Here is a 16534-nt window from a genome sequence, read left to right as displayed (position 1 = left end):
CTGCAGTCTTGCTCCATAATGGAATCCCTGAGAAAAACAACTATTTACCCTGGGAGCTTAAAGGACTGCAGCAAGATGGGCAGCAATTCAAGGGTGTACAACTGTGCATAAAGCTTCAGAAAACAATGTAAAATACACAAGTAACACTGTGAATGTTGGTAATTTGAGTGGCTGCTGATATGAGTGGGAGAGTATTTTAAGAGTTAAGAGTTATTTTAAAAACAAAGGTTAGAATTTGATAGACTTCATTTACTTTTCACCAACATCTATTTTGCAAGAATGGATGTTTGTGATCGGCAAAATAAAACAAAAAAGAACCAATACACTAAGGGTGTGTCCGAAATCACGCACTTGCGCACTTTTAATGCGCGATTTTAGGGCGTAGTGCGATTCACACTGACAACTAAGCCAAAATTCAGTGCACTGAAAGTACCCGGATGGTGCACTGAAAACGGCCAGAAAACGCAGTGCAGAATGATGGACACTACTCGCACTAAACGGACGCCATTTTTACTACGTAGCGGAAGAGGAGGGACTTTCGGCAAGTTTTTATTGTTAAATTAAGGCGGACAACAACACAGACACGTAAGCCCAAGCGGAGGCAACTGCTTCATATAAATCTAAGTAACGTTAATATAATTATTTTACTGATGTATACTGCGGTGTGTAGCCTGTCACTCTCTGACGACAGTCATAGATAATTTGTTTGAGTTGAGTTGTTTGAGAGCCCCCAGGTTCCCACCAATACCAGATACCCAATGAGAGAGCACCACAGCGTCAGATACCCAATGAGAGAGCGCCACAGGTTCCCACCAGTACCAGATTCCCAATGAAAGAGTGTCACACCCTCTCTCCAACAACCGGAGGCGGCCCTGTTCTCTGTCGAATTTGACATATTCATGTCTTGATTCACCTCTCCTGGAGCGGACACCTTATCGTGGTGGAGGGGTTTGTGTGTTTTATGCCCCTGGTAGAGTCACCCAAGGCAAACAAGTCCTGGGTGAGGAACCAGATGAAGTGCGGCTCATTAGACCCCTTATGATGACAAACAACATGGATTCATGTTTTCCTTCGCCCGGGCACAGGTCACCACCCCCCCCCCCCCCCCCTGGAGCCAGACCTGGGGGTGGGGCTCGATGGCAAGCGCCTGGTGCCCAGGCCTGTACCGATGGGGTTTGCCCGGGCAGAGCCTGAAGAAGGCTCGTGGATCCCCCCTCAAATGGGCTCACCACCTATAGGAGGGGCCATAGGGGTCGGGTGCAGTGTGAGTTGGGCAGTGGCCGAAGGCGGGGACCTTGGCAGTCCGATCCTCGGCTGCAGAAGCTAGCTCTAGGGACATGGAATGTCACCTCTCTGACAGGGAAGGAACCTGAGCTGGTGCGCGAGGTTGTGAGGTTCCGACTAGATGTAGTCAGGCTCACCTCGATGCATGGCTTAGGTTCTGGAACCAGTGTCCTTGAAGGGGGTTGGACCCTCTCCCACTCTGAAGTTGCTCGCAGGTAGAGGTGCCGAGCAGGGGTGGGCATACTTATTGCCCCCTTGCTGGGTGCCATAAGGTGGCCGGTGCCTGTCGCGACGGCAATCCCTGAACCCGCTCGTGGACACCGGCGGTGAGGGATGCCGTCAAGCTGAAGAAGGAGTCCTATCAGGCCTTTTTGGCCTGTGGGACTCCATAGGCAGCCGATGAGTACTGGCGGGCTGAGTGCAATGCGGCTTTGGCGGCTGCTGAGGCAAAAACTCTGGTGTGGGAGGAGTTTGGTGAGGCCATGGAGAACAAATTTGGATGGCTTTGAGGAGATTCTGTCTGCCATCCGGCGACTCAGGACAGGAAAGCGGTGCAACATCAACACTGTTTATGGTGGGGATGGGGCGCTGCTGACCTCAGCTCGGAACGTTGTGGGTCAGTGGAAGAAATACTTTGAAGATCTCTTCAATCCCACTGACACGCCTTCCAATGAAGAAGCAGAGTCTGGGGACTTGGGGGTGTACTCCGCCCCTGTCTCTGAGGCAGAGGTCGCTAAGGTGGGTAAAAAGCTCCTCATTGGCAGGGCCCTGGGGCTGGATGAGATCCGCCCCAGAGATCCTTAAAGCTCTGGATGTTGCAGGGCTGTCCTGGTTGATACGTTGATCTACAGCATCACGTGGACATTGGGAGCAGTGCCTCTGGATTGGCAGACCGGGGTAGTGGTTCCTCTCTTTAAGAAGGGGGACCAGAGGGTGTGTTCCAACTATAGGGGGATCACACTCCTCAGCCTCCCTGGTAAGGTCTATTCTGGGGTTCTGGAGAGGAGGGTCCATCAGATTGTTGAATCTTGGATTCAGGAGCAGCAGTGTGGTTTTCGCCGTGGAACAGTGGACCAGCTCTGTACTCTCGGCAGGGTCCTGGAGGGTGTGTGGAAGTTTACCCGACCAGTCTACATGTGCTTTGTGGACTTGGAGAAGGCATTTTACCGTGTCCCTCAGGGAGTCCTGTGGGGGGTGCTCCGGGAGTATGGGGTGCCGGGCTTCCTTATAAAGGCTGTTTGGTCCCTGTACGACCGGTGTCAGAGCTTGGTCCGCATTGTCGGCAGTAAGTCGGACTCGTTTCTGGTGAGGGTTGGACTCCACCAAGTGGGACCCTTTGTCACCGATTCTGTTCATAACTTTTATGGACAGAATTTCTAGGCACAGCCAGCAGCTGGGATGAGAATCAGCACCTCCAAATCCGAGATCATGGTCCTCAGCCAGAAAAGGGGGGAGTGCTCTCTCCGGGTCGGGGGGGGGGTCCTTCCCCAAGTGGAGGTGTTTAAGTATCTCGGGGTCTTGTTCATGAGTGATGGAAGGATGGAAATGGAGACCGACAGGCGGATCGGTGCGGCGTCAGCAATGATGCGGGCGCTGCATCGGTCTGTCATGGTGAAGAAGGAGCTGAGCCAAAAGGCAAAGCTCTCGATTTACCAGTCGATCTACGTTCCTACCCTCAGCTATGGTCACAAGCTGTGGGTAGTGACCGACAGAACGAGGTCGCGAATATAAGCGGCCAAAATGGGTTTCCTCCGCAGGGTGGCTGGGCTCTCCCTTAGAGATAGGGTGAGACTCAGAGTAGAGCCACTGCTCATCTACATCGAGAGGAGCCAGATGAGGTGGCTTGGGCATCTGGTGAGGATGCCTCCTGGACGCCTCCCTGTTGAGGTGTTTTGGGCATGTCCCACTTGGAGGAGGCCCCGGGGAAGACCCAGGACACACTGGAGAGACTCTCAGCTGGCCTGGGAACGCCTCGGGATTCCCCCGGAGGAGCTGGACGAAGTGGCTGGGGAGAGGGAAGTCTGGGTTTCCCTGCTTAGTTTGCTGCCCCCACGACCCAACCTAGAAAAGCAGTAGAAGATGGATGGATGGATTTATGGATGGATGGATGGATGGATGGCAGAAGCTCCGAAATGCTGGAGGTATGGGTGGCTTAGAGGAGGCGGTGGGCACATCCAGACCAAGTAACCCATCAGAAAGGTGAGCTGAAATCAGTCTAACTTCAGGTTGCTTACTGTGTACTCAGGGAGGGAAGGTGATCTCTGTGTCCAACCTGGTCAGTTCCATCCCACTGTGTCTGTCCTTCCCCGGATCAACCAAATTTCCCTCAGATCCACACCCCAGCCCAAGATTCAGCTGCAGCTGATTAGCAGATATCTCTGGACTGGACCTGTATCACTCTGGATCGTGCCCGTTGAGATTTATTTTCACTTAAATCACACCAATAAGCTTTTGCCATTATAAGACTGCTAACTGCTAAAGAACATGATGGTATTAAAGAGCATACTTTTCAGTATTACCCTTGAATGACCTCTGATTCATTAAGAGTCAGAATGCCATTCCTTCACCCCAAAGAGGGGGTATGAATATATCCACCAGCATCCACTAAACCGGCAGCAGATGGTCAGAGCTGACAGGTCTAAGTATGCAGGTCACAACTTCCATCACTGCAAAGAACCAAAGTGCAAAAAGACGCAGTGTCATAAAAGCTCAAGTTAAAGAGGCATAGGAGACTATTAGTGACTAGGGCAAGAAGAAGAGGGCAGGAGGATGAGCGCATATGAAGCTTATAACAGCATCTTAGAAAGAGGAACACAGACAAAACAGGAGAGAGCTCCATGAATATGAGGTATTTAATATCGTGTTATTTTTATAAATCTCCCAGCATGTGTTGTATAATAAATGGTGTTTCACTGCCCAAAATGGCTGAAATAACTGTGGAGGTTACTAAACAACCAAAAAATGCAGAAAGCCATGCTTCTTTCAATTTGTATCTCATGATACAGACCTGATCCCTTACCTACCATCCCGTTCTGCTCATAGTAATCAACAGTTCTTTAGCTGTTTACAACCCCAAATATGATATGATATGAGCCTCTCTTAAGTGAACAAACTCCCCTCGCTGTTAGAGAACTGACTCGTGTTACTATCACGTCGACATTAGAGTGCTACCCATGGTTTCCTGATTACAGCTGTTGACAGAGTGTACAGCAGGGTCCATAAAACAGATCACTTCCCAGAAGTGACTCACTTTTACCTGCTCTTCACTTTTGATTGACGGACACAGTATTCACCCTGAAGAGAGATACAAAATGACTAATGAATGACAGACCAAGATGAAGAACCTTGTTCTTTCCTAAGCAGTGTCACAATGTTCATTAAATACACTTGAATACAGAGAGACTTGTTTTTTATGGATTACTCTGAATTCCAGAGAAAACACAAAACCCATACCCTGTACCCCAATTTTCTTATTTGTTTTACCTGTGAAGGGTGCTGTCATGTTGTGTGGGACGGAGGATGCGACAGCAGGGGAGGTTGCAAAACTAAAGGGGGTTTTACTGACTCAGCGGAACAAAGACTGGAAATAAAATGGATCTCGAGGTATCAAAATAGGAGGAACGAAGGAAGGCAGGGCACAGGCAACACAAGGGTCTGACATCACTGACTGGACTGGTGAACACAGGACTGGGAAGCACTTATATACAAGACTTATGAGGGAGCTAATGAGAGGCAGCTGGAATGATTAACACAAGGGTTAGGAACAAGAGGCAAAACAAGCAACAGACATGGCTTGTTAGGGCCATGCCCAGGAGGAGACAGGAGGGTCAGGTGGACGTGGTGGGCAGGATGTGACAGGTGCATTGTGGGACAGTGACTCTGGACTGATCTCTGCAACTGCTTTTAGTCCAATGGCTTGTGTTATTGCAGCAGTTGTCTTGTTTCACTGTAAAATACAATATAACTTTTTAAGCTTTTAAACTCTTAAGCTATTCACCCACCTCCCTTGAGGTGTAGTTACTGAGTGCCATAGTTTGGTTACTCGCAAAATAGCACTGATTGTGGATATTTTAATCCATGTAAAAGAGTCACTGCAGATCAAACTTACCCAGAGGCTGAAATAATGTCATTAAGCCCATAAACAGTTACAGTTTGATATAATGTCTATTAACCAGTCCGGCATTCATAAAGAGTGCTAAATATGGTAGCAGGAGCTACATGGTTATAGGAAAACAAGGGGGATTTTGTATTTCACTGTTACTGTTTTTCTCAAATGGGGGTAGTAAATATAAGAAGATATAGATACAGTTTAGAAACATGGATTAGTCACCCTAGAAATGTACAAGTATGAAAATCACATTAATTGAATTGATATATTGGCAAGCATTCAGGTAAAGGCAACTTATATTCATTAAATGTAAACTTACAGTTTTGCTAATTCTATTAATTCTGGTCATTATCTCCAGGGTCATTATGTCCAGGGTTCAGAGACTGCAGGGACAGACGCCCACCCTAGGGCGCTAATGCAAGCCGCCACTCGGTTACCCAGTTCAGAGGAGACAGGGACAGACGCCCGCCCTAGGGCGCTAATGCAAGCCGCCACTCGGTTACCCAGTTCAGAGGAGACAGGGACAGACGCCCGCCCTAGGGCGCTAATGCAAGCCGCCACTCGGTTACCCAGTTCAGAGGAGACAGGGACAGACGCCCGCCCTAGGGCGCTAATGCAAGCCGCCACTCGGTTACCCAGTTCAGAGGAGACAGGGACAGACGCCCGCCCTAGGGCGCTAATGCAAGCCGCCACTCGGTTACCCAGTTCAGAGGAGACAGGGACAGACGCCCGCCCTAGGGCGCTAATGCAAGCCGCCACTCGGTTACCCAGTTCAGAGGAGACAGGGACAGACGCCCGCCCTAGGGCGCTAATGCAAGCCGCCACTCGGTTACCCAGTTCAGAGGAGACAGGGACAGACGCCCGCCCTATGGCGCTAATGCAAGCCGCCACTCGGTTACCCAGTTCAGAGGAGACAGGGACAGACGCCCGCCCTATGGCGCTAATGCAAGACGCCACTCGGTTACCCAGTTCAGAGGAGACAGAGACAGACGCCCGCCCTAGGGCGCTAATGCAAGACGCCACTCGGTTACCCAGTTCAGAGGAGACAGGGACAGACGCCCGCCCTAGGGCGTTAATGCAAGCCGCCACTCAGTTACCCAGTTCAGAGGAGACAGAGACAGACTAAACGTGTACTTCCATGCTTGCTCACTAAATTTTGCTTTTATGTAAGTATTGTGTCTTACGTTTTCTAGTTAACTAGCCTCTTCAAATTTAGATCTTCTTGGAGCTTACTACTACTACTTATATACTATTTAAGCTTAGATCTTCTTGGACGTATCACTGCTCTTCCTCCACGAGGAAACAAAGTTGATCTTCAGAGATTCCCTCCCAACGCACAGAATATTTATAAAAATAATAATAACTGGAATTTCACTTTTTCAATGACCTCTGCGCGTTAAAATCAGCATTTTACAGAGCCAAATAATATGACCCGATTCTGGGTGGGGGGAGATTCCAATAATATATATATATATATATACATATAAACCGATGTCTCTAGAGTGATGCCTGAACATTAAGAGCAGTAAGAACTGCAGCTTCAGTCCCGTTATCTTATCGAGAGCCCGGCGGAGACCGTGACGTCACCCAGCAGAGGGATGGATGGAAGCGGTGCGCTGCACACTCGGCTTTGGGGCGGCCGGGAGGCTCGGTATCTAGTTCTGCATGAATAAGCAAAAAACACAAGACAGTGGATGTCTGGATTATCGTGGCAAGGAAAGCATGCCATAAGGGGGCTTTAATACCTTACTGTTTTAACAGTAGCACATTGGGGGCTATTTGGATTCCTTTTTCTATCTTTAACGGATCTCTCTTCTTGCCGTAGAGAAGAGCGCCTGTGCGCTTGATCTTCATTTAGTCTTGGGTTCCCTTTAATCTGATACCACCGAAGAGAGATTTTCTTTTACTATTTTCTCGACCTCCGCCTCTCTGTCTGTCCGACGCCAGGACGGGTGTGACGGGGGAGAGAGAGCGTGCGAAGGACGATGGCCGCTTGCAGAGAATGCGGGGAGACCGTGGATCGGTACCGGGCTGAGGTGGAGCGGCTCACACGGGAACTAGCCGAGGCGAACCGTGAGAAGATCCGGGCGGCGGAATGCGGTCTGGTGGTGCTGGAGGAGAACCAGAGCCTGAAACAGCAATACACTGACCTGGAGGCGGACCAGGAGACACTGAAGCGGGAGTTGGAGAGGCTGCAGGAGGTACGGTCATTCACCGCCGCAGCTGTCACTGGTTCATAACTCCCAGTTATCGCGCTGTTTGTCTGATCGCAACATTTGTTCCTGATCGATAACGGAGAGTAATTTATTTTTAACGAGAGGTACGATGCAGACCCGTCCGGTTTATATTTATTTGTTGTTACTGGGGAAGTATATGTCCAAGGTACGTCAGAGATTCAGGTGAGGTGTATATATATATACTGCTTATTGTAGTAGTAGTAGTAGTAGTTGTTGTTATTATTATTATTATTATTATTATTATTATTATTATTATTATTATCCGAGGGCTGGCTGTGCATTTGGGGAGGTGCAAAGGAAAACTAAACTAGTCACTAATAAGTGCCATCGCCCTATGCGTCACTTACTATAGTGCTGTATTTGTGCGCATGGTTCCTGGTGCAAAGCGAGCAGAGGTGGCAGCTCTCGCTGTCAGGCGCGCATTCTTGCTCTATGCAGGCTGAGCTACTTACGTCGGCGTAAAGTGCTTGGTTTTCTGATTCCTGAAATGTCAGGTAGGGTCCAGAGTCACGAGAATGAAACAAATGTTTTCCCCCAGAAGCGTGTCCTAATGGAGGAAAACGCGTGTTACGGAAAAGTGACTATAAGGATTCTTTGTAAGAATAAGCCTTTGTGTCACAGTGCAGTGGCACCATTTTGGCGTTCGACTGGCACCTCTTCCTGTCCCTTACTTAATGCTGTGTACATGTGGGTCGTATAGGGGCCACAAGCCTTACATTTCCATGTGGTGAGAACCCATAACTTAACCTGAATCCACACTCCACACCTCTTTTTGCCCAGGGATGTGGACATCCCCACATCAGTAAGTGAGTCACATTTTATTCTGAGACCCTGTAAGTTATAATATTTAGATGTACTGTTATTGTGGCTTTGTGGTGTTGCTATGACAGTGTTGAGTTAATTAAGACACTCCACTCCACAGCAGCGCTTTGTGGTTTCCTGTGAGCCCTTCTGTGCCAGACCGAGCAGACACCCCCACCGCGTGGGCACCACACCCGGTGTGTAGCATGGCACAGTGTGATACTGTGATGGCCTCAGACACGGCATGGGTGCCTGCTGGACTGTTCAGCTGGGCAAGGGCCCATTTGTCCACCCTGAGTACAGGTGGTGACAGCGAGGGGGCACACTGCCAAAAGGGTCACAGCACGGCCCCCCAGTACTGACAAGCGTCTCAGCTCTGACAAACTCCAAGGCATTCAGAGGCCAGTTTGCGGGGTTGACATCAACCCCTGTCATATGGCTTATGCCTCAGATAGTTCAGTATACCTATTTCCTCTCAACATCTATCCATCAAAGATGGGATCTTGTATCAAAGATGGGATCTTCATTTTAATTGTGTAAAATTAATGAATGTTTATAAACTAGAGGGGTTTCAGATTTTGAACTGAGAATTGTTCAGCATCGAGTATCATTCAGCATGAATTACTGACTGTATTTAATAGGTGTAAGTCAGCCTGAATAGGCATATGTGTGTCAGTAAGGAGATGTGTTAGATATCACTGTTTTTTCAGTCCGTTAACCAAACATAGGGTTTGTGTGTTATCCCTGAACATGTTGCATGCAGGGGTACTGGTGTTGTGAAACTGGACTACAGGCTTCTCTATGTGCGGCCTGGTACATCACGGGGTGCTAAACTGTCATGGCGGAGTCTGGACATCAGCCTGCTCACCCTGTAGGTGTCAATCACTTGTCTCATGCCCCAACGTAAGCTAAGTTATTTTGGGAAATAACCTGTAGTCTTCTCTTTTTTACACGTTTGGTGTCAGCCTCTGGTCTCTGTACTTTTTCTGACGCTATTTATGGTCAGTTGCATAACTGGTGCTTTTACCCGAAGTGACTTCAGGAGACCTCTGCCAGATGGCGTCTCTGTAACCCCGAGACCCTCCCAAACGCTCTTAATGAGCTGGATAGAGGTGGGACACGCAGTATTTTTACCTCGCTGGGTAGTGTGGCTTCTGGGTGTGTGGCTGCTTGCTCTGTTTCTCTCCATGCTGGTTGTATCTGTCAGCCTAGTTCAGTGCTGATAGGGGAGGTTCCGGGCTGGTGGAGCCTCGCCCTCCTTATGGCTGTTCCCCTCATCCCCTTGCTGATACCATAAACAACCTGCAATAGCTTCTTCAGGTGTACCGTTCTATTTGACCTCTTCGGGCCACCATACGACTTCCTTCATACTCCAGGATCCCATATATTGGCTGTGTCCGAATTCAGGGGCTGTGTTCTTCGACGGTTGAACAGAAAGCAATTGTCAAGTGGGACCTTATGGCTACTGATAATTTGGTTTTTGCACCAGTTGTTCCCGCTCTCACCCTTGAGTCACAAAACACTGCTCCTATCGCCTAGCGAATGGGGTACAGGAATGGGGTACACGCCCATTTCAGCGCAATGAATCTTGGGATATGTTGGGCTGCAAAAGATCCCTTGGGTGGATCCTTTGCAAGTCGGCAAGAGAAGGACACATTTATGGACCGTATTTGAAGGAGCCTTCCAAATGGGAGGTTCTTGTTGTGCTGCTGTGATGTTTTCCGACTTTTAATACAATCTTAGAAGGATGCAGGCCCTGAATTTGACCACTGCCACTGAAACTCATTATTCTAACTTCTGAGGCTTGAGTTCATTTTAAATCCTTTTGTGTTTTGATCTTCCTGTGGCAGACCAGGCATCTCCAGCCACCTTTCCCTCCGTTCGTACCGACGGCCCTCAGAGATCCGTTACTTATGTTTGTCCATTTTACCCTAAAAGAAACGACTAGTCAAGCAGCTCTAATTACGGAGGACATGGCAGTGACTGATGAAAGGCACGGGTTGGACCTCACTCGTCCATCCATTCTCATCACAGGCCAGACTATCGATCTGCTTCGCTGCAAAGTCGGACCTCTCTTCAGGATCGCTTTCCCACAGTGGTACGACGGAAGCTGTCGACTTCACTGTCTCATCGTGCCCTTCTGCTCTGCTAATTCTGCAACCGTACTTCATGTGTCTGTTTAAGCTTTTCCTCCCTAAACTGAATAATCTCTTTCGATGAAACATAACTTTGTAGATCAAAGTAAAAACCTGGTGGAGTTATTCATGTCTTAGTGGTCCTGAGCTATTAGTTATGCAGCCTTTGAATGTGATCAACATGACAGTATTATTTAGCTACTTAGCTTTTCATGTCAGCTGTGAATATTACCAATATCGATAATAGTTTTCTATCCAGGAGGTTAATAAACTTGTTCATATTACAGGAGAAAACTAGATGCAATGTCTGTAAAGACTTAGCCAGCCTGTTCTAGAAAGGAAGATTATATAGCTGGCTGGAAAGTCGCAATGGGCTTGTTTGGTTTCCACAACCTCTCAAAGTGAACAAAATGCAGCAAGATGAGATTTGTTATTTTCGGCAAAGTTAGGCGAAGGTGTAGTTTTTTACTTTAGTTTTTTATTTTGATCTTCTCTCAGTTTGTTTGCATGCAGGTTTCCTCCAAGTCCTTTGTCTGTAGTCCAAAGAGATATGTGTCAAAGTTGCTCATAGTATATATGTGTGTGCGTTCATATGTGTACGTGCGTGTGTGTGTGTTCATGTGTGTGTGTGTGTGTGTGCATGCATGTGTGTGTGTGTGTGTCTGCACGCTTGTATGTATGTGTGTGTGTGTGTCTGCACGCTTGTATGTATGTATGTGTGTGTCTGTGTGTGTGCATGCATGTGTGTGTGTGCGTGTGTGTGTGTGTCTGCATGCTTGTGTGTGTGTGTGTGTGTGTGTGCATGTGCGTGCACCTTGTGGTAGACTGGCATCCAGTCTAGAGGTTACAGGTGCCCTGTGTTGCCTGGAATTGGTTCCAGACCCTCCCATGACCCTATGTTTGATTACCAATTGAAAGCTGGATTGATTGATTTAACCACAGTTGTCCAGGCAGACAGGAAGCATTTCTAGCAGTGGCCTGCAGTAACCAAAGCAGTGAGGAGAATGCAGAAGATCATGCATTAAGCTCCACAGCCACGTGGAAGCACCTTCCAGCAGAGCCCCAGGGGGGCGTCGCCTTGCTGCCAACCTGTGACGTCATCTCAAGAGAGACAGCAGACGGGTCCCAGAGGCCGTGAGGCCAGCCAGCCTCCTCATAGCAGCCATTTGTCCCTCATCACCCCGACTCTGCCTGTTGGTCTAGGTGGACCTTTCCCTGAGTTTGGTGTGGGGACCGGATCACAGAGAATAATGTTCAGAAGATTCATCAGACCACTAATGGGACATCATGCATAACTATGCAAATTAGGTCTTTAAGATAACATATGGATGAGGTTCTGCAGTGTCTCTGTTAGGGCCAAGCTCAGGGCGACACTACTGCCTTAAACGCACTGCAATGGCGGAGGGGTGGAGTGCAGTGTACTAAGCTACATAAAAGCTCCTTTCCAGAAACCACAGCCTTACTTAGCCTTCTTCATACAGCCTTCAGTCATTGTGCTTAACATTGTTTCATAGATTGTTCCGATTACAGTGAATATTTAAACCGCTACAGATTTTCTTGTAGTGTCACATTTAAAATCTCAATGTTATATTGAGAGCTAGGAGTTAACAGAGAGCTATAGTGTGGAGAGTAATGAAGAGAGGGTGGCTTCTGGGCCTGGTGGAGGAGAAGAGCGATGGAGCCAGCTGAGGGGAGGAGGAATGTGGATCAGCATGGTAATGTTCTACATTCACCGCTTACAGACCTTAGCAGGCATAGTGACCCTCAACTCTCTAACAAACGAAAGGAAACCAGGCCAGCAGACCAGAAGCCCAGGTCCAGGAGAATGAGGAACCTGGACCAACAGCCAAGATGGCTGTGAACCAGCAGAAGGGATCAGAGGTGGAATGTTTCAGGTACAAATGCAGACCAACATTTTCAGGTTCAGGATAAAAAGTCACATTCATATTGGACTTATTTGGATTGTTGGGACAAAATCTTGGCCTGGATTTGGACCCCTGGACCTGACCTTTCCACCTCTGGAATATGGAGGTCCAGTTCCAGGAGAAACGAGGAACGTGAAGCAGCAGCCAGGATGCCCGGTTCCAGTGGAAACAAGAGAAATGTGAACCTGCAGAGCCAGTGCTTGGTTCTGAGAGAGGTACAAAGTACATGGGTCAACAGAAGCCAGTGCTCAGTTCTGGTAAAGGAATGTGGGCTGGGTCGATGGAATAAGTGGATTATATATTTACATATTTCGTGCCCCCCGCCCCCAAGAGACTATCAGTGTCCCCAGCATGGGCCTCAGCTCAGATATGCGGGGACAAGGAGAGTGTACATTGATTTTCACCTCATTTGTGTTAACATATTGCTTTTCCCTGCATGTAGAAATCTACAGTGTTCTCTTTCTGATGTCCTTTGAATAAAAATCAGATCCAGGTCCATATTACATTGTTCCACTATTCGTATCGTATTTGTTTCAGGGCTGGTGAAAACAGTTAAATGTTGCTGAAATATGAGCGGCTAATGTCACTGGGACGCTGGATTTCGTGATGTTTGCAGGGACTTCTGTGGAGAAATTTGTACTGACTTCTTGAGAACGGACGGGTTTTGTTTCGGTTGGTCCATTAAATTTTTGGGTCAGTTCCAGTCTGGACCGCTATTTTGAATTATCATGAATGACACAGCCAGAACAACCAGTAATAATAAAGCTGGTTCACTATTGGCTGAAAACAGAAATCAGTCAAATCACGATGCTTGTTACTGTGCAGACCCATTAAATCCAGGTTTTTTATCACCCTCAGGCTCCTCCCCTCTCATGGCTCTGAAGTGAAACCGATTTCAGCTCAGCCTCTTGCAGGACTGTGGGGGAAATCAGGTGAATAGCCCTGTCCCCCAAGCAAGTGACATTGCTCAGTAGAGCCTGCAGCCCTGCATCGTGGAATGACGCAGATGGAAAGTGATGTGTGCTGGTCTGCATCCCCACTGACTTGGGCTGACTTGCGTGTAGACAGTGTCAGAAGGTCGAAACAGGGGCTCGTTTTGCGAGTGTTTCCAAGCAAGATGTTTGCCAGATGTTCAATGGCCTGATACTGAGGCTGATTTTTGTTCCAAATGACTAATGGTGTGTGGCAGCTCTCCATATTGGGCAGGAAGCTGGCTGGATTCATAGAAAGCTTGCTGTGTTAAACAGGAAGCTTGCTGTGCTGTATAAGAAGTTTGCTGTGTTAAACAGGAAGCTTGCTGTGCTGTATAGGAAGTTTGCTGTGTTGTTCAGGAAGCTTGCTGTGCTGTATAAGAAGTTTGCTGTGTTGTTCAGGAAGCTTGCTGTGCTGTATAAGAAGTTTGCTGTGTTGTTCAGGAAGCTTGCTGTGCTGTATAAGAAGTTTGCTGTGTTGTTCAGGAAGCTTGCTGTGCTGTATAGGAAGTTTGCCATGTTAAACAGGAAGCTTGCCGTGCTGTATAGGAAGTTTGCTGTGTTGTACAGGAAGTTTGCTGTGTTAAACAGGAAGCTTGCTGTGCTGTATAGGAAGTTTGCTGTGTTGTACAGGAAGTTTGCCGTATTAAACAGGAAGCTTGCTGTGTTGACAAATGTCCCCCGCCACGGCACAGGAGTGTGTTCCTCCCCTGACTTCTTTTCACAGCACACAGATGTCAGGTCTTCCCCTGCATGTCTCCACGGGTCTGGGTGTGAACAAGGTGCCAAGTATACAGAGCAAAGGAGACTTAGGCCAGCTATTAACAGGTGTATTTACTGCAGTCAATGTAAAAACAATGAGATGAAGGAAGGAGAGGAGTGGATGGTAGTTAACTGAAAAAAGCAAAAAATAATAAAGATAAAGGCTGCAAAAAGGATGTGGTTTTCTTAAATATAGTCATTTTTACCATATCTCATATGCAAACTCCACTCTGCTGCCCCTGAATGAGTACACCGTAGCTCATTTACACCTGTAAAACATTTCTGAGGTGATTTTTTTAGAAAACGAAAGTTGAGAAATGAGTATTCTGGAACATTTCCACAAACTCCTATACATCATGGGCTGAAAGTACCTCTGCTCCCTGCAAACTGCAAGACAGAGCATCTGCTTTCTTGAGGAAAAAAGTGTTTCATCCTTAAAAGCAGCTGTGCTGATTGTGGGTTTGGCCGTTTGGTAGCTGTCAGTTGCATCAAACGGTGCTGGCATGTAGAATCCGCCTCATCTTCACCTCTCTTCACCGTCTTCAACCTCACCCTGACAGCTACAGCAATTTCTGCAGCCGTTAGCTTGGTCTAAATGACTTCTGATTATTTATTTATGGTTCAATTTAATTGTTTGGTCTCCTAGCGTGGAACATACATTAGTTTAATGAATTGGATTGGGAGCCATTGGAACAAACTGGATTTTTCACTTTGAACGTCTGTCGGAGTTGTGAACACAGTGCTCTAACCCTCTGGCTCAGATGGCCAGTAGGAGAACTTAGACATACAGAAAGTCCTCATTAGCTTCCCGCTGGGCTGAGTGTCCCATCAAACCATACTGTAGCTGTGGTGTGAATCACTCATAGCACACGCTCTGAATCACAGTCTGCTTAAAGCTTAAAAAAAGCAAACTGATAAATCAATCTTACAAGGCAAATGGAATCCCTGGCGATGATAGTGTTGACAGTGTTGTCCGCTCAACATCGATCTCCAAGTTTGCCTTCTGCTATCACTTGGGTGTTCAGTGCTTTGCCTCAAACGGAAAGGCACTATCATCTATACTGATAATTGTCAGCCAGAGCTGAATTGAAGCCACAGTGACTTCCTGTATCTATATCTTCTTACAGTTTCATCCAGGACTGGAAATTAAGCTCGCCCGCTCACCTGACGTGAGTGATTTAGACAAAAGGCAAGTACAAAAACTGAACATTAGCCTAGGGTAGCAAAAAACATACTACAATTCAATTTTTACGGCACTCGGTTGGCTAGTAGCAAAAATTGTTAAGTTCCGTCCCCGTTTGCAGCCACTGTGAATTTTGTGAATGTGTTATGAATGACGGCATGAATCAACACACCAAAAGAAGATATTGAATGGAAGTGTGGGAATGGGCTATAGTGACGGCAGAGGGAGCATTGTGGCATGACAGAGCCCATTTGTGTTGGTGCAGAATCACGTTTGCGTGGGGCTGGAATCACAGCTGAGCTGGACAGTCTGCTGGGCTGGCAGTGAAGGACCTGCTTTGTTCAGAGGGTGACGTCACCGTAGCAAAGTCAGTCTACTGCCAACCCCCCCCCGTTTTCCCCTTGCAGAGCTGCTTTGTCGGGTCATTCAGGGTCCTGTCTGCCTGGGAGTTGTGGGACTTGTGTGTGGCTTAGTGGGTTGGGCCAATATTCCTGGAAGGTCGTCAGTTCAAATCCCAGGGTCATTCGATTGATTTCGCTATTGGGCCCCCAACCAAGGCCCTTAACCCCCAGCTGTTACAGTGATTGGCTGATCCTGCTTTCCTGAAATGTTCATCACTTTGGATAAAAGTGCCTGGTAAATAAATAAGGTAAATCGTGGCAGGACAACACACTGCTGAAAGCCTTGAAGTAGCATTTTAAATAAATGTTTGCTCTATCAATGTGTGTGAGAAGAAAGTTTCTTGACAGGTTGAGTCTGGCCGTGAGGCAGCAGACCTGGATCAGCATGATCAGAAGGATAACAGGTATGGATTGGAGGTGGATCCCCGGTGCTGGCAGCATGTCCCTCCTCAGGGCCCCTGTGTGGGTCTTGGATCTCAACAATGACAAGTGATTTGTGACTCAGTGTTTATGGAGCTCAGAAATGCATAGTCCAACATTGAGCCGGAAGGTTTGTTCAGAACTTTTACAAAACCTTTGAACTGACCTCCAGTGGTTCAGTGGGCTAAGTCTCTGTACCTCTGATCAAAAGGTCACCTGTTCAAGTCTCGGCCGAACTGTCGTTCATATGCTCATGGGCCCTTGAGCAAAGCCCTTAACTGTCAGCTTGACAGGTGTCGCAAGTTGG

General features: G+C 47.7%; 2 protein-coding genes across 2 annotated transcripts in view; one reads left to right on the top strand and one right to left on the bottom strand.

Moving 5' to 3' along the window:
• Positions 1-4556, bottom strand: part of LOC111833311 (solute carrier family 23 member 1-like) — a 32802-nt gene extending 28246 nt beyond the window's left edge. The window contains exon 1 of the mRNA XM_072716784.1: positions 4541-4556. The gene's annotated coding sequence lies outside the window, so the exon portion shown is untranslated. The remainder of the gene's footprint in view (positions 1-4540) is intronic.
• Positions 4557-6993: 2437 nt separating this feature from the next.
• Positions 6994-16534, top strand: part of LOC111851218 (protein bicaudal D homolog 1-like) — a 32524-nt gene continuing 22983 nt past the window's right edge. Inside the window, exon 1 of the mRNA XM_072716748.1 lies at positions 6994-7593. Coding sequence (XP_072572849.1) covers positions 7378-7593 — 216 coding nt within the window. The 5' untranslated portion in view covers positions 6994-7377. The remainder of the gene's footprint in view (positions 7594-16534) is intronic.

This window comes from Paramormyrops kingsleyae, chromosome 1 (assembly GCF_048594095.1).
Source record: "Paramormyrops kingsleyae isolate MSU_618 chromosome 1, PKINGS_0.4, whole genome shotgun sequence".
NCBI classification, from domain to species: Eukaryota; Metazoa; Chordata; class Actinopteri; order Osteoglossiformes; family Mormyridae; genus Paramormyrops; species Paramormyrops kingsleyae.
This window is presented reverse-complemented; position numbering and strand designations above follow the sequence as displayed.